The sequence below is a fragment of the Phyllostomus hastatus genome, unplaced genomic scaffold (genome assembly GCF_019186645.2).
Source record: "Phyllostomus hastatus isolate PE091 unplaced genomic scaffold, TTU_PhHast_1.1 phas_contig_468, whole genome shotgun sequence".
Taxonomy (NCBI): domain Eukaryota; kingdom Metazoa; phylum Chordata; class Mammalia; order Chiroptera; family Phyllostomidae; genus Phyllostomus; species Phyllostomus hastatus.
Genome location: NW_025333884.1, coordinates 1,097,786 through 1,120,813, shown reverse-complemented (window position 1 = coordinate 1,120,813; position 23,028 = coordinate 1,097,786). Strand labels below are relative to the sequence as shown.

At 51.3% G+C, this 23,028-nt stretch overlaps 1 protein-coding gene across 1 annotated transcript; it reads left to right on the top strand.

The window, feature by feature from the left end:
* The first annotated feature begins 350 nt into the window (after positions 1–350).
* PHLDB3 (pleckstrin homology like domain family B member 3) lies at positions 351–22,512 on the top strand. Its single transcript, XM_045845368.1, has 16 exons — positions 351–460; positions 960–1,313; positions 2,350–2,532; positions 2,656–2,802; positions 5,436–5,564; positions 5,793–5,957; positions 6,684–6,794; positions 6,884–6,967; positions 7,315–7,428; positions 14,889–14,988; positions 15,156–15,243; positions 15,328–15,415; positions 15,588–15,644; positions 19,878–20,097; positions 20,853–20,938; positions 22,082–22,512. The coding sequence occupies exons 2-16, from the start codon at positions 1,080–1,082 to the stop codon at positions 22,214–22,216; spliced, it is 1,941 nt and encodes a 646-aa protein (XP_045701324.1). The 5' UTR covers positions 351–460; positions 960–1,079; the 3' UTR covers positions 22,217–22,512.
* Positions 22,513–23,028: the final 516 nt, after the last annotated feature.

The following is a 23,028-nucleotide window of genomic DNA, read 5'->3' as shown; positions in this document are numbered from 1 at the left end:
GTCTGGGCTCTTGTAAAGGACTCATTAGAAGGGAGAGGCCCCTGTCTGCATTCCCTTCTTTCTTTCAGCATTCCTTCTTTCTTTCAGCATTCCTTCTTTCTTTCAGCATTCCCAGGGTCTGGCATTAGGGAGGCATTTGCACATACGAGACCAAGACACCTGGCCCTCCAAGGGATAGTAGTGGGGGTACTAGAGGCAGAGTGGGGGGTTGCGATGCTGGGTTTTCTGAGGGTGGGACCGGTGGGGCCGGGATGCCCGGATGCCAGGTCGCGGGCGGGGCAGGCAGGTCGCTGCCTCCTCCCTCGGGAGCTGTTGGACCTGTTGTGCCCCCCCTCCACTTCCGGGCTGCTGTGGAGAGGGTGCCGAGCAGCCTCTCTCCTCCCTCTTCCCCAGGCACCTGTTTCAGAGACTGAAACGACAGCGCCCAGAGTGCAGAGCGAGAGCGCCGAATCCTGAGCGGGTGAGAGGGCCGGGGCTGCGGGGCAGCAGGGGGCTGAGACTTGGCCTCCAAGGTCCCGGGGGTGGAGGAGGCTAGAGTTTGGGAATTTAGCTCCCTGGAGGAGCTGAGGACTCAAGACTCCTGGTTTGTCTGGAGAGAGGGAGACTAGAAGCCCCGACTCCTGGGTTCCTGGGCGAGGTGGAATGGGTGTCGCTCCTTTGAGGTCAGAGCCAAGTCTACCAGGCTCCGGAGTGCAGGGGACAGGAGCCCAGACTGTTGAGCCCCCGAGGGAGGAGACCCGGGGTCGCTGTAAGGTGGTCCAGGGATTGCGGGGGGCTGCCGGGAGGGTAACAAGGTGCCACATCTGGATAGAAGGGAGAAGCCAATAGGGGGAGCGCTAGGACCCAAGACTCTAAATCCGGTCCCACCTCCGGGGGCGGGGCTAGAGCTATCGAATCCCGCCCCTGAAAACTCCGGGCCACGGTCCTGGAGTGCTCAGTCCCTTCCTTTGAACTCCTAGGCCTCGCCCCCTTGGAAGAGCATTGCCAAGCGCTCAGGCCTCCTGGGCCACGCCCCCACGCTGTCAGTCCACGCCCCCAGACTCCGGGCCCCGCCCACCCCGCCGTAGTGAGCCACCGCCATGGGGACTCCCAGCAGCCCGGACGAGGGGACTCCGCCACCACAGGTCCCAGAGTGCGATGAGGCGGTTCAGCCCAAAGGAGCCGCCCAGCCCCGGGAGCACCCCGAGGGCTCCCGCGAGCAGGAGGCTCCCGAGGTCCCGGAGGAGCTTCCTAGCAGCGGAGGAGCTGAGCAGCAGGCGGAAGAAGAGGAAGAAGTGGCCGAAGGCAGCAGCACCGAGAGCAGCCGCGACGCGGTGAGGGACAAGGAGGGCAGGAGCCCCGGGGGTCGGGGTGGCCCAGGGCAGGTGACAGGGACAGCGATAGGCAGGTATGGAGAGAGACCAGATAGACAGAAGTTCGGAGACAAGGAGAGAGCCCCAGAGATACGGAAACTCCGGAGAGACAAAGACACCGACCCGGGGCCAGAGAGACCCAGACCGAGTGAAAGACAGAGGCACCTAGAGACCGGCGTAGAGAGACCAGATGGACAGAGACCCAGACACAGGGAGACTGAGAGACAGGGACCTCAAAGAGCCCCGGCCTGTGAGGCTCAGCTGGTTGGGCCTTTGTCTGGTAAACCCAGAGGTCGCAGGTTCAATTCCCTGTTAGGGCACATGCCCGGGTTGCAGGTTTGGTTCCCTGTGGGGCACGAGCGAAAGGCAGCCTATTGATGGTTCTTTCTCACACTGATGTTTCTCTGTCTCTCTCCCTTCCCTCTCTCTAAGTGTGTCCTCGGATGAGGATTAAATAAATAAATAAAACTAAAAGAAAAGACCCCAAAGAGACAGAGGCGCAGGAAGAGAGACTCAAAGAGATGGTATAGAGACAGAAACCCCAAACAGGGCAGAGATGCTCAGAGAGACAGAAACAGAGACAGAGAAACCTTAAGAGAGGGAGATACTCCGAGGGAGAGGAAGGGACGTAGTGACAACTTAGAGACAGAAGACAAATACTGAGTGGGGAGACGAAGCCCAGAGAAACAGGGTGAGAGACTTGAGAGACCTGTGGGGAGAGAGAGACCTGGGGCCTACGACGACTTGACGCCCGGAAAATAGGACCCAGTTGGAGAAAAAGAAACACCTCCCTTGAGTTGGCTCCCGAAATGCGAGCCCCCGGGGCCGGGTGGTCACTGGGCTTGCACCCTCTCTTGTATAAAAGCGTGGTGGTTGAGTTCTGGCCAGTTAAGACCCCCTGAAGAAGCTTGAGGCAGGGAACAGATGGATTTAGTGACTGCCGGGGGGGGGGGCGAGGACTCTCCACACCCTCTGACCGCACCCTCTTTTATCCTAGGGGGAGGCCCTGCCTTCCGTCCAGGCCCGGGCCATGCCCCCCACGCCCACCCAGTCTAAGGAAGAGGCGCGAGGGGTGGCGCTGCGGCTTCGAGAGCAGCAGCTGGAGGTTCTGACTCGAGTGGCCCTGATGGAGCAGCGAGTGAAGGAGCTCCAGCGCCAGAGGAAGGAGCTGAGGATCGAGGTGAGGCTGCGGCAGACGTTGTGCGAAGTCTCCCTGTCCTTTCCTCCATGGCATGCCATTCTAGGCCTCCAGCACCCTCCTTCCCTAGATCTCTGAGCCCCAGCCTTTGCGTTCTCTCCGCAGATGGAGGTCGAGGTGGCCCTGCTGCGGGGTGAGCTGGCTGGGGAGCGAGTGGCTGCTCGGCGGGAGGAGGAGCAACTCCGGGAGCTGCTTGAGCAGCAGGTGGACACAGAGCAGGGCAGCCGGGAGCAACGGGAACAGAGGGAACAGGTCTGTTGGTCCGGCTGAGTCTTCATCATCAGTTTTGTTCCTTGTCGGAGGGGTATTCCTGGTGGGGTTCTCGGGAGGCGGCCCCCAGGACTGGGTCTACCCCTGTTCCCCAAGTGGGGACACTTGGGATGGGAGGCAGTGATGGACAGATGCTTTTCCTTATCTTCCTCCTGCCTCCCTGACCATGATTTTGGGGCCTGACCCACTGGGGCCTTCTTTTGCCCCCTCTCTCTGCTCTTTTACTGTCACTGTGAAAAACGTCAAGCCAGTAGCAACAGGAGAGTCAGATGGCCTCCATGCGGTGCACTCGCTCCCGCTTGCTAGCTTCAGTAGAGATCAACTCCCATGCCTGTTTCGTAGCCCGTAGTCTGCTTCCCTATTCCTGGTTTTGGAAGCCTATCCCAGATATCACATTACTTTTAAATAAGAACTCCTTTTTAAATTAATATGTTCTTAATATTGTCCTATTTCCAGTTTTCACATTTCCAGATTGTCTCAACAATGCCCTTTAACAGCTGGCTGTTTGAATCGGGTCCCCAAAAGGGTTGCAATGCCATATGTGTTGGGTTTTTTATTCCCCTGATTTTATTTTATTTGTATTTTTTTCATTACCTGTTTCACTTCTAGTAGTCCCTACCTACTATTGCTTTCCATTCTACTTGTTGGAGAAACCAAGTCTCCTGTCCCATAGTCAGGGCGTGGCCCATGTCCTTTGCCTTTGCGTGTTCCTCTGCCTTGCAGCAGGTGGTGGGTTAGAAGTACAAGCTGCACCAGATTCAGGTGCACTTGGTGCTTCCTGTGTGCCATGCCAGGGGGACGTCATCTCTGGTTGTCCAACCTCAGCAGGTCACTCTGATCCCTTCTTAATAATCGTTTACCTAAGGCTTTAACACCCCTCCAACGCCCGTCACTGCATGGATTGGTTAACATTACAACTTAGGAGATGGTACCTTTGTCATTCTATCAAATGATCTCTTTGCCCTTATCTTGTATGTTGTAATGTCCTCGGGCTGGGTCCTCAAAGAGCCTATATTTCCCTCAGCTCTGATTTCTCTCCCATAATCAGGCCTCTGTGTCCTGCTTGAGATACTGGCTCCTAGATAGTCCTTCCTCCCCCAGTACCCAGGAGTCCAGGCGCCCAGGCCCCTCCTCCCGCAGACCCAGGAGTCGGCCCTTCTCGGGCACCACAGCCAAAGCTGACCTCAGCAACTTCCTTTTCTATGTTGTTCCTGGCTCACCCTCCCTTCGGTCACCAGGCCAGCGTCCTGGACCTTGCTCGGCACACCTCCCTATCTTTCACACCCAACCCTGTCAATCAACACGTCCTGTCTTTCTGTTCCCTGACCCTCTGTCTGGCTTGTCCCCTTTGTATCCTCACTGCCAGGCCTAGTGCAGGTCTCATCCACCTTGCTTGGAGGACTCATGGAGGAGCTGGTCTCAACCTCTGGAGTCCATCCCCGAAAGGGATGATTTCACACCTAAGTCCTACTCCATCCTGTCAATCCTTCCATGGCTCCCCCTTGCCCCAGGGTTAGGGCTCCTTAGCCTGGTTGACCAAACCCAACGTGAGCTGAGCCCACCTTTCTGCTGTTGTCTCCCCTGTGCTCACTCTCTCTTTCCTCCACCATGTCTTCTTCCTCCCTGACCAGAGCTTGCCCCTAAACTTCCCATACTTTTCAACTCCATGGTGCATTTGCAACATGCTGTTCCCTCTCCCCAAAATGCCCTTCAAACCCCCTCTATCTCCTTAGGTCTAAATGCTCTCTGATGTTTGAGGCTTATGTTAAAATCCTCACATCCAGGAAAACCTGGGATAACCCCAGTAGAAATTGCTCCCCGCTCTGGGTTCCGACAGTCTCTGCATTTCATTGCCCTGATTGTCCCAGGCTGTAATGTGGCTGTGTCCCCACCTGGGACCCAGGGACTGGGTCTGACACCCTGCTCTGGGTCCCAGTATCAATCACCCAACATGGATATGCTTTGCTTTGCATTCATTCCTTTCTTTTTCTTTAATTAATTTATTTATTTTTAGACAGAGGGGGAGGGATGGAGAAAGAAAGGGAGAGAAACATCAGTGTGTGGTTGCCTCTCATGCACCCCCTACTGGGGACCTGGCTGCAACCCAGGCAGGTGCCCTCACTGGGAATAGAACCTGTAACCTTTTGGTTCTCAGGCCGGCACTCAATCCACTGAGCCACACCAGCCAGGGCCATTTCATTTTCTTTTTCTTTTTTTTTTTAACATTTTATTTATTTATTTTTAGAGAGGGGGAAGGGAGGGAGAGAAACATCAATGTGTGGTTGCTTCTCATGTGACCCCTACTGGGGACCTGGCCTGAAACCCAGGCATGTGCCCTGACTGGGAATCAAACCGGTGACTCTTTGATTCACAGCCCACACTCAATCCACTGAGCTACACCAGCCAGGGCATCACTCATTTCTTGAACAACTGTTTATATGATGCGTACTCCAGACAAGCCAGCACCAGAGTGAACCAGACTCACAGGGCCCCTGCCCTCATGAAGCCAACCCCAGGCAGGGGGGTGTCAGCAGTCTGGTGGGCCTGGCCCTTGCTCATCTCCGTGTCCGTCCCTTGTGCTCAGGGGGAGGCTAAAAGCCTGGCTGTTCTTTCAGGAGCAGAGGCGGCTGTGCCAGGAGCGGGATCGAGTGGAGGGTCTTCGCCAAAGACTCCGGGAGGCCCAGGGACAGCTCGAGGACCAGCCAGAGGACCAGCGTGAGCGGCTCCTGCAGACCATGCAGGAGGTGAGGGCTCTTTGGATCCTCTCAAGGACCAGGTGTCCAGGCCCCTCCCCACTCAGGACCCAGAAGTCCAAGCCTTCAGCCTCCTCCTCCCAGAGTCCCCTAACCCCCAGGACTTGAGTCTAGGCCCTCAATGCCTCCTCCCTCATTGACCTGGAGTCCTGGCCCACCCTTTACTCCCCTGAGCCCTTGGGTTCCAGGCTTCCAGACCTTTTGCATTTCTGCCCACAGATGAGGGAACAGCTGGATGTGGCCCAGCGTGCCTACGAGGACCTGGAGTTCCAGCAACTGGAGCGGGAGAGCCGGCGGGAGGAGGAGGATCCTCGGGGCAGCCCTGGAGCTTGTGTGCGGGACCCCAAGGTCCAGGAGCTGCAGGCCAGCCTGGTTCAGCACAGGGTGAGCTGGGCCGCCCTGGCCTGCCTTCCTCACGGCAACCTCTGCCTTCTCCCCTCCATGTCTGGCCCTTTCTCTGTTGTCTACCTGAGCGGTGCTCTTCACAACAGGAACAATAATAGCTGACGTCTAGTTAATCATTGAATCCTTACAACAATCCTAGGAGACAAATCTTATTTTTTCCCATTTTATAAAGGAAGAAACTGAGGGTCAGCGTACTCACATAGTCTTGTCCAAGTCACTCAGTTTGTAAAGGACAGAGCTGGGATTTGAACCTGTTCGCTCTTCACCACTACACTCTATGCCTGTCAAACCCTATCCAAAGAGATGCTGCCACCTGTCCTTTCTGGGGGCGTCAGAGTCCAGGGTCTGACAAAGCCCACTGGAAAAAAGTGACACGTTTGGTTGTAGTGAGCACCAAGTTTTCTGGAATTTTGGATCAGAAAGTTTTCTCTGTCTGCCCCTTTCTCTCTCTATCTCTGGCGACTCTCTCTGGGTCTCTGTGTCCTTTGGTCTCTGTTTGTAGGTAGAACCCTCCATCCCCTCTTCTGGACTCCCCAAAGGGAAGAGGGCACCAGGGAACTTAACTCTGAGTCCCCCCCAGCTTCTCCCAGGCACTCAGGTCCCGGGGTCTCTGTTATGAGGTAGTGCAAACCCCAAGCTGGTTCTGGAGGAGCCAGCTCGGGACCGGGACAGCTAAGTAATGCGGGTACTGGGGGTGCCCTGCAGCGCCGGATCCAGGTCTTGGAGGAGCAGCTGAAGTCGCTGGGGGAGCAGATGGCCGCTGAGAGCCGGGGGCTGAGCCGGAAGAAGGAGGAGGCCCTTCAGGCCCTGACACAAGTAGGTAGTCATCAATTCTATCACTGGGATGTCCCTTTCTGACTCTGAAGGGTGGCAGTCCCTGATGCCTTGCCTTTGCCTTCCCTTAGGAGCGGAGCCGACTGCTGGAGCTTAATTGCCTTCAGGGCAGCTCTGGCGGAGACCTTGCTGAGTCCAACCAGGCCCTCACTAAGGTATGGGGATTTTAATGCATCTGTCAGGTCCCCCTCCCTCAGACCCAGGAGTCCAGGCCCTTACACCTCTCTTTCCTTGGGATCCAGGCTATTCAGCCTCTTATCCTTTTACCCCTTGGGATCCAGGAGTTCGGGCCCCCACCTCCTCCTCCTCAGGGAACTAGCTGTCTCTGCCCATGGTCTGGGAGATTGGACAGTGAGACCCCATTCCAGCCCTCTTGTGACTTTGGGCCTTTGTTTTTCCATCTGAGAAATGACCTGGCACTGGAGACAGTGGCCAGAGCATCCTGTAACTAGTGGGGTCTACGATCCCTCCAGCTCCTGTTGACCTTCACCATTTCCCACAGCTCCTGTTCACTCAGAAGACAGACCGCCAGCTGCTGGTGCTCCAGGACCCCAAGGCGCACACCGCCTCCGCCTCCGCCTCTTCCTGCCTCTTCTCCGTGCACAGCTCCCTGCAGGTGCTTCCCCGCTGTCCCCCGGTCCCCCGTCTCCAGAATTCCCACTGCGGCTTTCTCTGCCATGGGGGGAGAGTTGATCGAGGGGTATTTTTAGTTTTATCAGGCTCTGGCTTCATTTTTTTCTTTCCCTGTTGCCTAACACTCGACTGCTCCCCTGGAAAAATGAAACGTGTGTGCCCAGGAGCAGATGAACAGGGCGTATTGATAAGCAGGCCTCCCTGCCCCCCCACGCTGGCCCACAGCCCACTCCCCAGATGCAGTACAACTGCTTGTTGCTTGCATAGCCTTCCTTCCAGATCTTTGGAAACCGTGTTAACAGGACACGGATGTTTTGAATGGGTTGTTACTGATTTTTTTCAATGAAGGAGACGATGGCAGGGTGTGGTGCCTGAGGTGGGGTGAAAGTTAGATGACAAAAGTCTTGTTTTAGTTGTGTAGATGTGGGTAAGCACTTAGAAACTGGTAGCTCTTGTTATAGCATGTAAAGTGTGTGGTTTTGTTTTTTTTTTTTGCAAAACTGTATATTAGCTATGAGTTGGCTTTTATAACTGAACGCTCTGTCGTAGAGATTGTTTGCCATTGATACATTTAGAGCTGACTCATCTTGGTTAACGACTCTGTGATAATAACCATATAAACAATAACAGCGATACTAAGGACAACTCATATTTACCGAGTCTGTATCGTGGGCCAGGGACTGTTGGAAATGCTTCACACGTGATTCACACATTTGGTCTTGCAAAAACAAAGTGAAGCAGGTTCTTATCTCCATTTTACAGGTGAAGGAACTGAGGCAGAGAGGTGAAGGTACTTAGCTAGCTGGTGTGTGGCAGAGCCGGGAGGTGAACCCAGGTGCTCTGTCTTCAGAGCTTGCGCACCACCCCTCTGGGCTTCCTGTGGACACGGTTCTACTCTGGGGCATTGAGCCACCCTCCCTCTGTGGGTGCTGATTTGAGTTTTTTGCAGTTTAAGCAATGCTGTGAAGGAGATCTGTGTCGTGTGTCTTTGTACACAGAGTAATAACATGAATGAGTATTATTAGATTGTCTAATATACATGTCATGTAATATAATATGCAATGTATTATATTCTTTCTTACTCATTAGTACTTTTTAAATCTTGCCTTAAACATTTTTTTTACTTACCGTTCTTCAGGGGGAGAGAAATATTGCCTTGTTCCACTTATTTATGCACTCAGCAGCCAATTCCCGTATGTGCCCTGACTGGGGATCAAACCCGAAACCTTGGCTTATTGGGATGATGCTCTAACCAACTGAGCTATCTGGCCAGGACTACTTATTAATTAATATTAATAATAACAATCACTTCTGAGAGATTAATGTAGGCTGGGGTCTGCTTGAAATATTTTTATCATTTTGCACCATATGGAATTGCTATTACTTAGTTGTGAAAAACAGTCAAATATTGGCAACTTGATATAAAATTCTATGTATTCATGTATATTCATGAAATTGTTTTGTATAATTTATGAATATATAATCCATGAATATGTTATATTCATGACATATGAATATATGGAAATCTATATATGTATAAAATGAAAATATATCATTTCATTTTTTGCTCAGAAGAATCCCCCAGAGTAGGTCCTATTAAGGGCAAAGGGTGAGGAGATAATGTCTAGGAAATTCGCTTTCTAACCGATTTCCCTGGGAGCCTGATAAAGGAGTATCAGCTGGGTTGCCAGGCAACCAACTTACAGTAAATATGACCCTTGTTAAGTAAGCTGCATGTCTATAGATGCCTGATGGGAAGCCGTGTCCATTCCTATGGAGTCATGTCCTGAGTAACTGGCCCCTGTGGAGCTTCTAGGGCCAGGGGAACCCTGTATCCGCTGGTGTGGCTCTCGGACATGCCCTGTGCCCAGGTGTCTGTCACCTGGGGGGCCGGGCCAGGCAGTCCTCCGTGTGCTTTGCACGAGGTCACTCATGTAATCCTGGCCTTGACCACGGCAGGGCAACGGGCCTTCACCCGCTTTATAGCAGGCAAGTCCAGCCTGGGAGGAGACGGGTCCTGCCGAAGTCATGCACCCAGCGGGTGGCAGAGCAGGTCTGAACCAAGTCTGTCTGTTTCCATGGCCTGTGCCTTCTAGAAGACTGGGGTTCCTAGGGCTCCCTCAGAGTCCAGGTGGGCATGGTGGTCAGCACTGTTCCAGAGGGAGCAACGGGGCCGCAGGGCACAGCAGAGTATTTCTTTACTCAGTCAGATAAACAAGTAGATAACTCCTCGCCTTCTTGCCCCTTCTCTCTCATGCCAAGTCCTAGTAAATCCTGAAATTCCACCCCTTCTTTCCAGGATCCCGTGATGTCTGAGAGTACTGCCCCTGCTTGGGTTCAGCTGGCAGTACTTCCCAGCTGGCTGAACTTAGACACATCTCTGTGCCTCCGTTTACTTTGCTGCAAAATGGGAATAATAACAGCACCCACTGGTTGACAGTTAAAGGCTTAGCGTGTTGCCTGGCACATAGTAGGTGCTCAGTGGATGTGGGCTGCTGGTGCACTGATTACAGTCACAATTATTATTAGTGTTATCATTATTAGCATCCTTCTTCTATCCACTTCCACCCCATCTCTGGTTTTTGTCATCCAACACACTGGCTTCCTCACCGGGGTCTCCATCTTCTTTTTTATCTCCCAACAATCTGTTCTGCACACAATAGCCCTCCTACTGCAGCCCTCCCCATCAAATGCCTTCAGCCACTCCCAGGCCTCCTCACCACGGCCAACCAGCCCCTGCAGATCAGCCCTCTGCCCCCTCTCACCACTGTCCTCAGTCCTCTGCTCAGCTGCAGGAGCGCTGAGCAGCCGTACTTGCTCCTGTCTCAGGACTTTTGCACTTGCCGATTTGTCCACCTGGGACACTTCCCCTCAGTCTTCCCTGGCCAGCTCTTTTTTTTTAAAGTATATTTTATTGATTATGCTATTACAGTTGTCCCAATGTTTTTCTCCTCTTTACCTTTCCTTAACCCTGTACCCTCCTTACCCTCTAGCATTCCCCTTGCCCCCGCCTTAGTTCATGTCCATGGGTTCGTACATGTAAGTTCTTTGGCTTCTCCATTTCCCATACTGTTCTTAACTTCTCCCTGTCTATTTTGTACCTACCATTTTTTTAAAAAGATTTTATTTATTTTTAGAGAGGGAAGGGAGGGAGAGAGGGAGAGAGAGAGAGAGAGAGAGAGAGAGAGAGGGAGAAACATCAATGTGCGGTTGCTGGGGGCCATGGCCTGCAACCCAGGCATGTGCCCTGACTGGGAATCGAACATGCGATGCTTTGGTTCGCAGCCGGCGCTCCATCCACTGAGCTACGCCAGCCAGGGCTGTACCTACCATTTATGCTTCTTATTTCCTGTACCTTTCCTGTTCCCCCATTCTCCCCCTCCCCATTGATAACCCTCCATGTGACCTTTATTTCTGTGATTCTGTTGCTGTTCTAGTTGTTTGCTTAGTTTTTGCTTTTGCTTTTTAGGTTCAGTTGCTGATAGTTGTGAGTTTGTTGTCATTTTACTGTTCATAGTTTTTGATCTTCTATTTCTTAGATAAGTCCCTTTAACATTTCATATAATAAGGGCTTGGTGATGATGAACTCCTTCAACCTGACCTTATCAGGGAAGCACTTTATCTGCCCTTCCATTCTAAATGAAAGCTTTACTGGACAGAGTCATCTTGGATGCAAGTCCTTCCCTTTCATGACTTCAAATACTTATTTTCAGCACCTTCTTGCCTGTAAGGTTTCTTTTGAGAAATCAGCTAATAGTCTTATGGGAACTCCTTTGTAGGTAACTGAGTCCTTTTCTCCTGCTGCTTTTAAGATTCTCTTCTTATCTTTAATCTTGGGTAATGTAATTATGATTTGCCTGGGTGTGTTCCTCCTTGGGTCCAATGTTTTGGGACTCTCTGGGCATCCTGGACTTCCTGGAAGTCTATTTCCTTCACCAGATTGGGGAAGTTTTCCTTTATTGTTTGTTCAAATAAGTTTTCAATTTCTTGCTCTTCCTCTTCTCCTTCTGGCACCCCTGTGATTCAGGTGTTGCAACATTTAAAGTTGTCCTGGAGGTTTCTAAGCCTCTCCTCATTTTTTTTTTTTGCATTCTTATTTTTCATTCTGTTCCAACTGGATGTTTATTTCTTCCTTTTGTTCCAAATTGTTGACTTTAGTCCTGGTTTCCTTCCCTTCACTGTTGGTTCCCTTTATATTTTCCTTTATTTCACTTTGTATAGCCTTCATTTCTTCCTTCATTTTGTGACCAATCTCAATCAGTTCTGTGAGCATCCTGATTACCAGTGTTTTGAACTCTGCATCAGATAGGTTGGCTATCTCCTCATTGCTTAGCTCTTTCTCTGGAGTTTTGATCTGTTCTTTCATTTGGGCCATATTTCTTTGTCTTGGTGCACCCATTATGTTGTAGGGGGAGGAACCTTAGGTATTCAGCAGGCCGGGGCACCCCTTTTTGCTGTGTTTTGGCGCTGTCTGTGGGGGAGGGGTCAGAGAGGAAACAATGCCCTGGCTTTGACCGAGCTCCACTTTCCAACACACTCTCCTGTGAGGCTGGGAGTTTCTCATGCCTTCGCAACCCCCATAGGAGTTTACGGTTAGAACTTTTGAGTCTTTAGTTTCTCAGTCAGCCAGCCCCTGCCTCGCTCCCATGGTCCACCTTGCTGCACATCCTCTCTGCCGGGAGTTCCACGAAGTCTGATTTTCTGGCAGTCTTTGTTGTTTATTGTTTTTAAATTGGTTGTTATCCTTCTTTTGGTTGTGTGAGGAAGTGAAGTGTTTCTACCTACACTTCCATCTTGGCCAGAACTCTCCAGATTTTTCCCTGGCCGACTCTTACCCTTGGGCCTTGGGTCACTGTCCAGAAGGATCTCCCTGGTCTTCCAGTTGGAAGGTGGCCCTCTTTTCCTCTTTTTTTTTTTTTAATCCTCACCTGAGGGTATGTTCATTGACCCTAGAGAGACAGAAGAAGGGGTGTGTGTGTGGGGAGAGAGAGAGAGAGAGAGAGAACAGAGAAACATTGATCAGTTGCCTACCACACAAGCTCCACCAGGGATTGAACCCACAACCTTTTGCTGTACAGGACAACACTCCAACTAATTGAGCCACCTGGTCAGGGCAGAAGGTGACCCACTTTTATAGCACCCTATTCTCTTCACCCCCAGCAGTTCCTGATGATCCATTTATTCGCATGATTGAAATATTTCTATCGAAAGGGACTCACCTTCATTTGCTGTTTTGTTACCCAGGGGTATGATTTTTGCAGGAAATGTAGGGAAATGCTCGTTGGTTTGACTTTACTTAGCTGTCTTCAGAATCGGGTTGGTTCTCTTGCACCCTCCCCAGGTAACCAGGTCCCTTTACCGTTTTCATTAACTCATGGATGGAATGTGTTTGAGGAGTTACGGCCTGTAGCAGTGAGTGTACTCGCTGGTGCTCAAATCATGCAACTTTTAAATCATTCTTTATTATCCATGCAGAGGTGTTGCTTTTTTTTTCTTTAAAAATGACCTTAACTTTATTTCCTTATTGATTGTTCTCATGTGTATTTTCATCTTTCATAACTTTTCCTTTTGAAATAACTTAAGACTTACAGAAAAATTACAGAAATAGTAGAAAGAATTCCTGTGTAGTCGTCATTCAGAAACGTGGTAATTAACATTTTACCGTGTTTGACATTTGCTTCATTATTCTTTCTCTGTCTTTGTACATGCGCGCACACACACACACATTATTATTCTCTTCTGAAGCATGATTCTCTTTTATCCCTAAATACTTCTGTATTATTCTGTAAGGTCAAGGCCATTCATTTTCAAATTTTTATTAATCTTTAAAAGATTTTATTTATTTATTTTTAGAGAGAGGGGAAGGGAGAGAAAGGAGAGGGAGAGAAACATTGATGTGAGAGATGGTTGGTTGCCTCTTGCTCGTGCCCTGACTGGGGATTAAACCCTTGACCCAGGCGTGTGCCCTGTCCAGGAATTGAACCAGCGATTTTTTGTTTCGTGGCATGATGCCCAGCCAACTGAGTCACATTTGTCAGGGCTCAAGGCCATTTTTTTTTAAAGACCGGCATTTTTTTAAAAAAAGATTTTGTTTAGTTTGTTTTTAGGCAGTGGGGAAAGAGAGGGAGATAAACATCAATGTGTGGTTGCTTTTCACACGCCTCCTACTGGGGACATGGCCCACAACCCAGGCATGTGCCCTGACTGGCAATTGAACTGGTGACCCTTTGGTTCGCAGGCCAGCACTCAATCCACTGAGCCACACCAGCCAGGACTCAAGACCATTCTTACCCATAACCACAGTATAAGGATCAAACTCAGGAAACTAATTGAGATAATACTATTAAAACTCACAGATCTTGTTCATATCTAGTCAGTTGTCTCACTAATGTTTTTTCTGGGAAAACGCAAAGGAAAAAATTTTTTCTGTCCGGGAACACAGGTTGCATTTAGTTGTCCTTTATTTATTTGTTTGTTTGTTTATTTAAACAAGCTAAATATTCCCCTTGTTTAAAGTTCAAAAGGTGTGGAAAAGGCTCTTCCACTATTATTTCCAACCATTCAGATCCTCTGCTGATGTGGCTGGGGTGACTGGTTTCTGGCATCTACTTGGAGATATTTTGTGTTCGTACATTCTGTCATGCACATTCGCTCTCCCTCTTTTATGCTCAAACAAATATATCATCCTCACACTGCTGTGTACTCATTTTTTATCTTGGAGGTTATCTTCTCTCCGGATTTAAAGAGCATCCCCTCCTTCTATTGTATGTGCTGCAGAGCTTTCCACGGTGTGGATCATCCCTGGTTTATTTACCCTGCCCCCTTCTGTGGGCACATAGGTGGTCTGCAGGCTTCTGAGGGGAATAACCTTGAACTCAAGTCATTTTCCATATGTATTAATATATGCATTGGATATAGTCCTGCAAGTGGAACTGGGGCTGAAAGATTTATGCATTTGGTATTTAAAAAAAATAAAAAGAGCCAAATTGGTCTATACAAAGCTTGTTCAGTAGAACTGCCCCTCCCCAACATGTGGGAGAGTGTCTGGCTTTTCCACATGCCCTCCACACAGTGGGCTTTTCTTCATACTTTTATTAAAATACAATTCACCCAGTTAAAGTGTACAACTGGTGGCTTTTAGTGGATTCACAGAGTTGTGCAACCATCACCACCACGTAGGGCATGGTCATTACCCCAGAAGAAACCTGAGACCCTTTGGCCATCACCTGTCAAGTGCCCCTCTTCCCCAAAAGACGAATCTACTTCCTGTCTCCTTGGCTTTCCCCTTTCTGGACACGACACGGTGTGGCCCTCTGCGACTGGAGCTCTCACTCGGCATCACGTTTATAATGGCTTTTTGATTTGGGCGGGTTAGATGGTGGTTTCACTCGGCAGTCAGCCCTTGGACTTGTGGTCGAGAGTGAACATCTCGTGTGTTTTCAGGGCTCCATCGGCCTCCAGAGGACTGGGAGCATGTCCCGGAAGAGGGGAGAGAGATTGAGCCAGAGGGGATCCCCCCGACCTCTGTCTCTCCATTGTGCTGGTGAGAACGCCCGCCCTACGCCGACATCCGTTCCTTTCCGACCACCAGCCTTACCTGCAGCACAGGATGGAGGAACTTGGCATGGCTGCTTGTTGGGGGAGAAGTGGAGGGGCTTGGACAAGGGAGAGTCCCAGCCCCCTACCCTGACACCACCTCTTCTCCCCCAGGACCCCTGGAGGCCTCAGCCCTCCCAGCAGCAGGAGACTCTGGGAGACACCCGCTCTATCAGCTGCTGAACTGTGGCTCAGGGAATAGGTGAGACGTCAGGGAGAAGGTATGGAGATGGGGGAAGAGGCAGTGCCACTGTAACCTGCCCTGGTCTCTGTTCCCTCCTCCTAGCTATGGGGCACTCTACCCAGACATCGCCCGCATGGAGCGGCTCCTGCAGCAGGCTGTGGCGGAGCGCGAACGGCTGCTCAAGGCCAGGGTGAGACCCTAGACCCTCTTCCCTCAACCCAGGCCTCCAGGCCTCCAGCCCCACCTGCCTCAGACCGGGAGTCCACGCCCCCAGCCCTCCTCCCTTGGACCTGGGAGTCCAGTCCTTTGTTTCGCAGATCTGACTGGTTAGTCTCCTCATTGACCCCATCCTGAATCCACAGGAAGGAACAAGAAGGAGCACAGAAGGTTCCTCAGGCCCCGCTGTTCCTGCCATCATGGTCAGTCTCCTACCCTCACCCCACTTCTCCCCCGCTTGTGTTGCCCCCTGGCCTCTGCCTTTTCTTATCTCTTCCTTTCCTCTCCGGTGGCACAGAAAAGTGTCCTGGGCTTGGCAAGGGAAGGGGAACCCAAAGGACCTAGCTTCCCTTCCCATTGTGGTTGTCTGTACCCACGGTACGTCCTTGGGTAATGTCCTCTGCTTCTCTGTGCCTCAGTCTCCTCTTCTGGAAGTGGGTGACAGTGTCACAGTTCCTGCAGAATGAAGGCAACTACATCTGGGAGCTTTTAAAAATCATTTAAAATTCTGTGTTCTTTGTTTATTTTTGTGTTTTTTTGTAAAGATTTGCCAATTTTTTAAAATATGAATTTTTAAAAAGATTTATTTTTAGAGAGAGGGTAAGGAAGGGAGAAAGAGGGAGAGAAACATCAATGTGCAGTTGCCTCTCACATGCCCCCTACTGGGGACCTGGCTCACATCCCAGGCATGTACCCTGACTGGGAATCAAACTGGCGATCCTAAGGTTTGAAGGCCTGCACTGAATCCACTGAGCCACACCAGCCAGAACAATTTTTGATTCTTTTAAAATACTTTTTATGATAGAAATATTCAAGCATATGCAAACCTAGAGAGAGTAAACCCCTGTGTACCTCCCATGCAGCTTCAGTGATCATCAGTATTGAATCTTGATTTGGTGCCAACTTTGTTTTACCGATCCCACATCTACTTCCCACTCCACAGTGGAATATTTTACTTTATTTTTTAAAAGATTTTATTTATTTATTTTTAGAGAGAGGGGAAGGGAAGGAGAAAGAGAGAGAAAAATATCAATGTGTGGTTGCTTCTTGCATACCTCCGACTGGGGACCTAGCCCACAACCCAGGCATGTGTCCTGACTGGGAATTGAACTGGTGACCCTTTGGTTCTCAGGCTGGCACTCAGTCCATTGAGCCGCACCAGCCAGGGCTGCAGTGAAATATTTTAAAGCAAATTCCAGATATCATATCATATGATTTCATCCATACATCAAAATGTGTCTCTATAAAAAATGTGTCTCTATAAGTATTTTTTAAAAATTTTTAAAGATTTTATTTATTTATTCTTAGAGAGGAATGGAGAGAGAAAGAGAGAGAGAGAGAAACATCAATGTGTGGTTGCTGGGGGTCATGGCCTGCAACCCAGGCATGTACCCCAACTGGGAATCGAACCTGCGACACTTTGGTTTACAGCCCGCGCTCAATCCACTGAGCTACACCAGCCAGGGCTTCTATAAGTATTTTCTAACATAAAAATTCCACTGTCATACATCATCAAGACTATTATCTCTGTGACATCCTAATACATGCCCCATATTCACATTCTCCTAATTGTCTCCAAAATGTCTATTTGTAGTTGGTTATTTAAATCTGGACCCAAACAAAGTACACACAATGCATTTTTAAAAAGGTCTCAATCTCTGAGATTGAGTTTACCTTACTTTTTTAAAAAAGATTTTTATTTATTTTTAGAGAGAAGGTGAGGAAAGGAGAAAGAAAAGGAGAGAAACATCAATGTGTGGTTGCCTCTCACATGTACCCTACTGGGAACCTGACCCACAACCCAGGCATGTGCTCTGTCTGGGTATTGAACCAGCGACCCTTTGGTTTGCAGGCTGGCACTCAATCCACTGAGCCACACCAGCCAGGGCCTTCCCCACTTTTTTAATGCCACTTTTTTCATGCAAAGAAACTCCTCCTTTATCCTGTACTTTCTCACATTATGGATTTAGCTGAGAGGCTCCTTATTCAAATGTTATTTTACCTGTGCTAATACCATGGATACATTTTTGTTATAAAGAATGTGACAGCATGGGAAAGTGAAGGTCACCCTTGAGCCCCTCTCCTTGCCCACCCCGGAGGCCCAGGTGTTTTCTGTGGTCAAAAAACCTTCAAATCTTCCTACACTTTTCCACATACACTGATCAAACCATATTTTGTGAATTTATTTTTCCCCAAAATGAGCATGTTGTTCCCAACCTGCTTTTTGTTTTCCCAACCACTGGTCCTTCCCTTCATTTGTTTCAGCCTCTATTTGGGGGTGCTCACTGTGTGGTGGGTACCTGGGTGGCAGCAAAGACCAAAATGATAACTCTTGCCCTTGGGGAAGCAGGCATTTATTTGACGGCAGGGGTGGGGGCGGCAGACAAAAAGCCGCACTAGCCCTGGCCACTGGCTCAGCTGGTTGGAGCATGGCCCCAAACACCAAAAGGTTGTGGTTCGACTTTCCGTGAGGGCATGTACATAGGTTGCAGGTTCGATCCCCTGGTGGGGCCTGTAACAGGAGGGAACCAATTGATGTCTCTCTCTCACATTGATGTTCCTCTCACTCTAAAATGAATGAAACATGCTCAGTGAGGATTAGAAAGATAATAATAAAGCTTTCCAAAAAGGAAAAGCCCAATCAGTGAGTAAAATAAGGTGTGCGTCAGGTGCTGAGAAGAGTCAGGAGTGAAATAGAGCTCGAGCTCTAGATCATTAAAAATGAATCGCCCTGCTGGTAGCGGCATCATTTATTAAATAGCGTGTCTTTGGGTCTGCGCCTGACAGTGGAGTCACCAGGTTGGAGAGCCTGCCGGCAACGAGCGCATCCCTGGAGCAGCCTGTGCTGTGGAAACAGCCCCTGAGGTCCAGCGCAGGGGAACCTGAGGCTCCGAGAGGGGCGGGGGTCCTGTGCGGGTGACCCGCATGGCCAGGGGCGGAGTGCACAGCCCAGAGCCCAGCCCTGCTCTCTTGGATCGGGGCGGACTCCATCCACCACGTCCTACATGGGTGACCTGGCTGAGTCACCTCCTCTCTGAAGCCTCAGTTTCCTCAGCTGTCAAATGGGGACGGGAATGGGAGAGGAAGCGAGGCGGTCACAGTGATTGCTGGATGCACTAGGGGGCCGCCCATACACAGCGGTGATCTGTAGTGTTACTGTACGGATTTGAGGGGATGACACCTGTGCTTCCAGGTACCCTGGCGGGTGTCCTTGCAACAGCCTCTGCCCCTCCAGTGCGCTCTCCTGCTCCCCCTCATCCCCCCTTCTCCTCTCCTTGTCTCCATCCAGTGAGTCTCTTCTGTGTCTCACCCCTTCTTGCTCTGGCCTCACTTCAGTCTTCTCAGCCCTCCACACTCACAGTGTGGCCCGTGGACCAACAGCATTGGCGTTGGTCCTCACCCCACCCCAGAGCCCGCTAGGGGCTCTGCTTGCAGGCAGGCCTGAGGCCTGGCCGGAGCCCCCTGACTCCGGGGTCATGCCAGTCTTTGCAGGGCTAATTCAGGAAGACTGGAGATGATTAGGCTGGGCTGGGTGACAGTAGGCACTTTCAGGGCCTTAATGTAATTAGTCACCAGGCTCTCCAACCTGGTGACTCTACTGTCCCCCCTTTCTGACCACCTGAGGGGACCGCCACCTGGCGAGTCCTGTCTTGGTTATCTCTGGCTCTGTGGCTTGGGCCTAGTGATAACCTCTCTGAGTCTTAGTTTCCATATCTTTGAAACGGAGATAATAGTCCCGGCTGGTGTGGCTCAGTGGATTGAGCACTGGCCTGCAAACTGAAGGGTCACTAATTTGATTCCCAGTCAGGGCACATGCCTGGGTTGCAGGCCAGGTCCCCAGTAGGGGGCGTGTAAGAGGCAACCACACACTATAAAGTGCTTAGCACAGGTAATAGTCACTAATTTCATCACAACAGCAATAATAATGGAAATAGTGTGCTCATTTATTGACCACTTACTATTCGACCTCTGCTTTACAGAGACAGTATGTGAGGGTCCCACTTTGAGGACCCTGACCTAGGCATCCCTCCCCTCTGTGACATGCCTCTGGTGTTTCACGGTGAGCTCTTAAGTCAGGAAGCCCTGGGTTCCGGCCCCAGCTCTGCCACCTGAGCTCTGGGTGACCTTGGGTGGATTACTTCATCTCTTTGTACCTCACTTTGCTCATCTGTAATATGGGGCTCATAGTAGCCCTGTCCCAGGGGTGGGCAGGGTGCGGGGGGAGTCAGGGGGTTGATACTGGTGAGGCTAGGGCAGTCAGTTTCATAGTAAGTGTAGCCGGCAGGTTCCCCATGAGGGTCGTCACTGCTAGTGTTACTGTTTAGAGACTGTAGGAGGCCTTGCAGTGAGCTGCTCTGATGACCCCTCCTGTGGGCTCCAGGCTTCAAGATCTCCTGACCCTGTGCCCTCAGCTGCCCCCTTTTCTTCTCTCCCAGGCCCCACCCATGCTCCCACCCCGCCCTCCTGTACCCCGGGTCTTGGATCTCCAGCAGCACCTGGAACGCTGGGGCCACAACCCCGAAAACTGCCCAAACGTCCAGGTGTCTGGGGGCTGCTGCCGCGGGCCCCTGGTGAAGATGGGCGGGCGCATCAAGACCTGGAGGAAGCGGTGGTTCTGCTTTGACCGCCAGGCCCGGCGCCTGGCCTACTACGCGGGTAAACCTATCTTAGCCGCTGTGGGCCCCCACACCCTAGGAGAGTCCACTCCCAGGGCTTTCCCACCAGACACCTAGGAGTCCTGGCCCCGCCACCTTCTCTTAGGCGCATGGGTCTGGATCCCCAGCCCCTCCCACCCCGCAAACTCAGGAGTCTAAGCCACCACACCCTGCTTCCCCCAGGGTCCAGAAGTTTGGTCCCTTACTCTTTCCTAACTGACCACAACCCAGGACTCTGGGCTCCCAGCTCCCTCTTCCCCCAGGACCCAGGAGTCCAGATCTCCATCCCCTTCCTCCAATAGAAGGTCTGCCTCGGTAACCTGGGTAACAGTTTTGCACAATTTTGGCTCCCCAGCCCCCATTTTCCTAAGACACCCAGGAGGAGTCGATCCACCTCATCAGTGCCCTCCCCTGCCTCTGTCACCCAGGAGGCCAGGCCCTCTCGATTTTTCTCCAGGGGAGTCAGTGCATTTGGCCTCTTCTTGAGTCCCTTTGCTTGTCGGGGACCAAGGCACTGAGGGACCCAGGATTCCAACCCCATCCCCTAGTCCTGTCCAGACTCCACACCAGGTTCCCATTTAGCATCCACTTTCACTCACCTCACAACCACAGTACTCTAGGGGCCTTCAGACTGTCAACCCTCTCTTCTCCCCAACCCCAGTCTCGGGACATGGGCCTGGTGACCCCGCCCTGCCCGACACACACTCACGCCACACACACAACTTACTGGCTGTTTCTCCCTCACCTCCCTGTCAGACAAGGAAGAGTCCAAACTCAAAGGCGTCATCTACTTCCAGGCCATCGAGGAAGTGTATTATGACCACCTGCGCTGTGCCTTCAAGGTGAAGTCCCTGCTGGGCGCTGCCCTGTCCCCCTGGTGTGAGGCCCTGCAATCTAGCCTTAGCTAGTTCCTGGGAAAGGCCATCCACGGCCCCCACTGTCAGGGTACTCCATCCAGCACAGGGGGGCAACAGGGCATTTCACTGCGGGGACCAAAAGTTAGGAGTGCAGCCTCTGGCTCTCAGCCACTGTTACTTTTCTTGAAGTGAAAGATTTAGAGCAAAGGTTTGGTAAACTGATGAATGAATGAAGATGGCAGGGTGAGGGCGGGGCAGCCTGGGAGCATTCAGAGGAGATTGTGGTTTCAGCTTCTGCCGGTAGTTGCCAAACAGAATGGGCCCCATGTCACACCATATTTTTTTTTCTCTAGAGGACTCAGAAACTCAAACTTTTATAACAGTGCAGTGCCAGAAATTTAAATGTTGGCAACTGGTACAGTGGTTAGAAAGAGCTGTGGGAAGCAGCCGGTGGGACATCAGGGAAGTGACTTCTGTTTGCCAGCCTTAGTTTTCTCACCTGCAAAATGGGCACACTTCAACCCATTTCCTTGGAGGTGAGAAGGTCAAAGACAATAATGGATGTAAGGGATTTCCTGAATTTGGGCTTGGCAAGTAAATAATAAACAAATGGGTTGTAGAACACGCTAGCTTCCCCCAGTTACAAGCCAGGGAGAGCTACATTTTGGAGAAAGGAAATCTGAATGCTTAGATTTCTTTTTTTTAGATTTTGTTTATTTATTTTTAGAGAGAGAGAGAGAGAGGGAGAGGGAGAGAAACATCAATGTGCAGTTGCTGGGGGTCATGGCCTGCAACCCAGGCATGTACCCTGACTGGGAATCAAACCTGCGACACTTTGGTTCGCAGCCCGCATTCAATCCACTGAGCTACGCCAGCCAGGGCAGATTTCTAATATAGGGAAAGGTAGGCTGGGGGAAAGGGACACGGGTCCTTTTAAGTACCTCTCTCCTAAAAATTCTAAGCTCCTTCTTGTGTTAATTCATTTCACCCTCGCCACCCAATGCGGTAGGCGCCACTATTTAGGACGGCAGATGGAGAAACAGACTCGGCGAGTCTAAGGAACTCGTCCGACGCCACATTCCACCCCATAGGTGCTCTTAACCACCTCCACTCCCCCCTTTATCGCAGAGCCCCAACCCTCGCCTGACATTCTGCGTCAAAACCTACGAGCGCCTCTTCTACATGGTGGCGCCCAGCCCCGAGGCCATGCGCATCTGGATGGACGTCATCGTGACGGCGGCGGACGAGAACCACGCCCCCTGAGCGGCCCCACCCTCCTGGAGGACCACCCAGTGGGGCTCCGCCCACGCGCGTGGTGCCCGTGAGGCCCCGCCCACTGCCGGAAAGCATGGGCCCGCCCCTTTGGAACTCTGGGAATTCTGCAGGTGCTGCGGCTCTGCTGGCCTGAGCCGCGGTGTGTTTTCGGGGCTGCAGGTGTCTTTCCCCCGACGGGAAGCCAGCCCTTGGAGCCCTGTGCCGGGTTGGAGGAAAAGTGCGGGGGCGGGGAGAAACTATTTATTGGTGCTCCTGTGATACCGAATTAAACGTGGAGGAAAAACTGCTTGTTGTGTTTTCCAGCCCAGGCGTCTGGGCCCCTTGGCCCGGTATCGTGGGCAGGGCGTCCGAGTTAGGGGTACGTCAGAGCACCAGGCGTCCCCCAGCCGGTTCTCTCCTCTTTGAAAACGGAGGCCTTCGATCTAAGATCACGGCTGGGAGAGGGGTGTGGAAAGGCATGTGTCCTTAGCCTTTGGCAATTTTCGTCTTTTAGTTTGTGGGTCTATCTGCTTCCACTCCCACCCCCCTTTCAAATGATTTTAAAGGGGAAGGGAGAGAAACATCAGTCTGTTGCCTCTCACACCGCCAACCAGGGACCTAGCCTGCAACGCAGGCGTGTGTGCTCTCACTGGGAATGGAACCAGAGACCTGTTGATTTGCAAGCCGGCACTCAAGCCACTGAGCCACAGCAGCCAGGTCTGCTTCCCCCTTTCTGATTTGACTGGGCTCGTGACAATTACTAAGAGCTCCTAGGCTCCTGCCCTCCAGGCCTTGGCACATGTTATTCCCTCTGCCCTGCC

What these genes read in the sequence shown, in the direction of transcription:
- PHLDB3 (XM_045845368.1), top strand. Translation starts at nt 1,080, where the DNA reads ATGGGGACTCCCAGCAGCCCGGACGAGGGGACTCCGCCACCACAGGTC. An exon ending in TCCTGCAGACCATGCAGGAG is followed by an intron (nt 5,565 to 5,792) that starts GTGAGGGCTCTT and finishes TTCTGCCCACAG; the next exon opens with ATGAGGGAACAGCTGGATGT. An exon ending in CCCTTCAGGCCCTGACACAA is followed by an intron (nt 6,795 to 6,883) that starts GTAGGTAGTCAT and finishes GCCTTCCCTTAG; the next exon opens with GAGCGGAGCCGACTGCTGGA.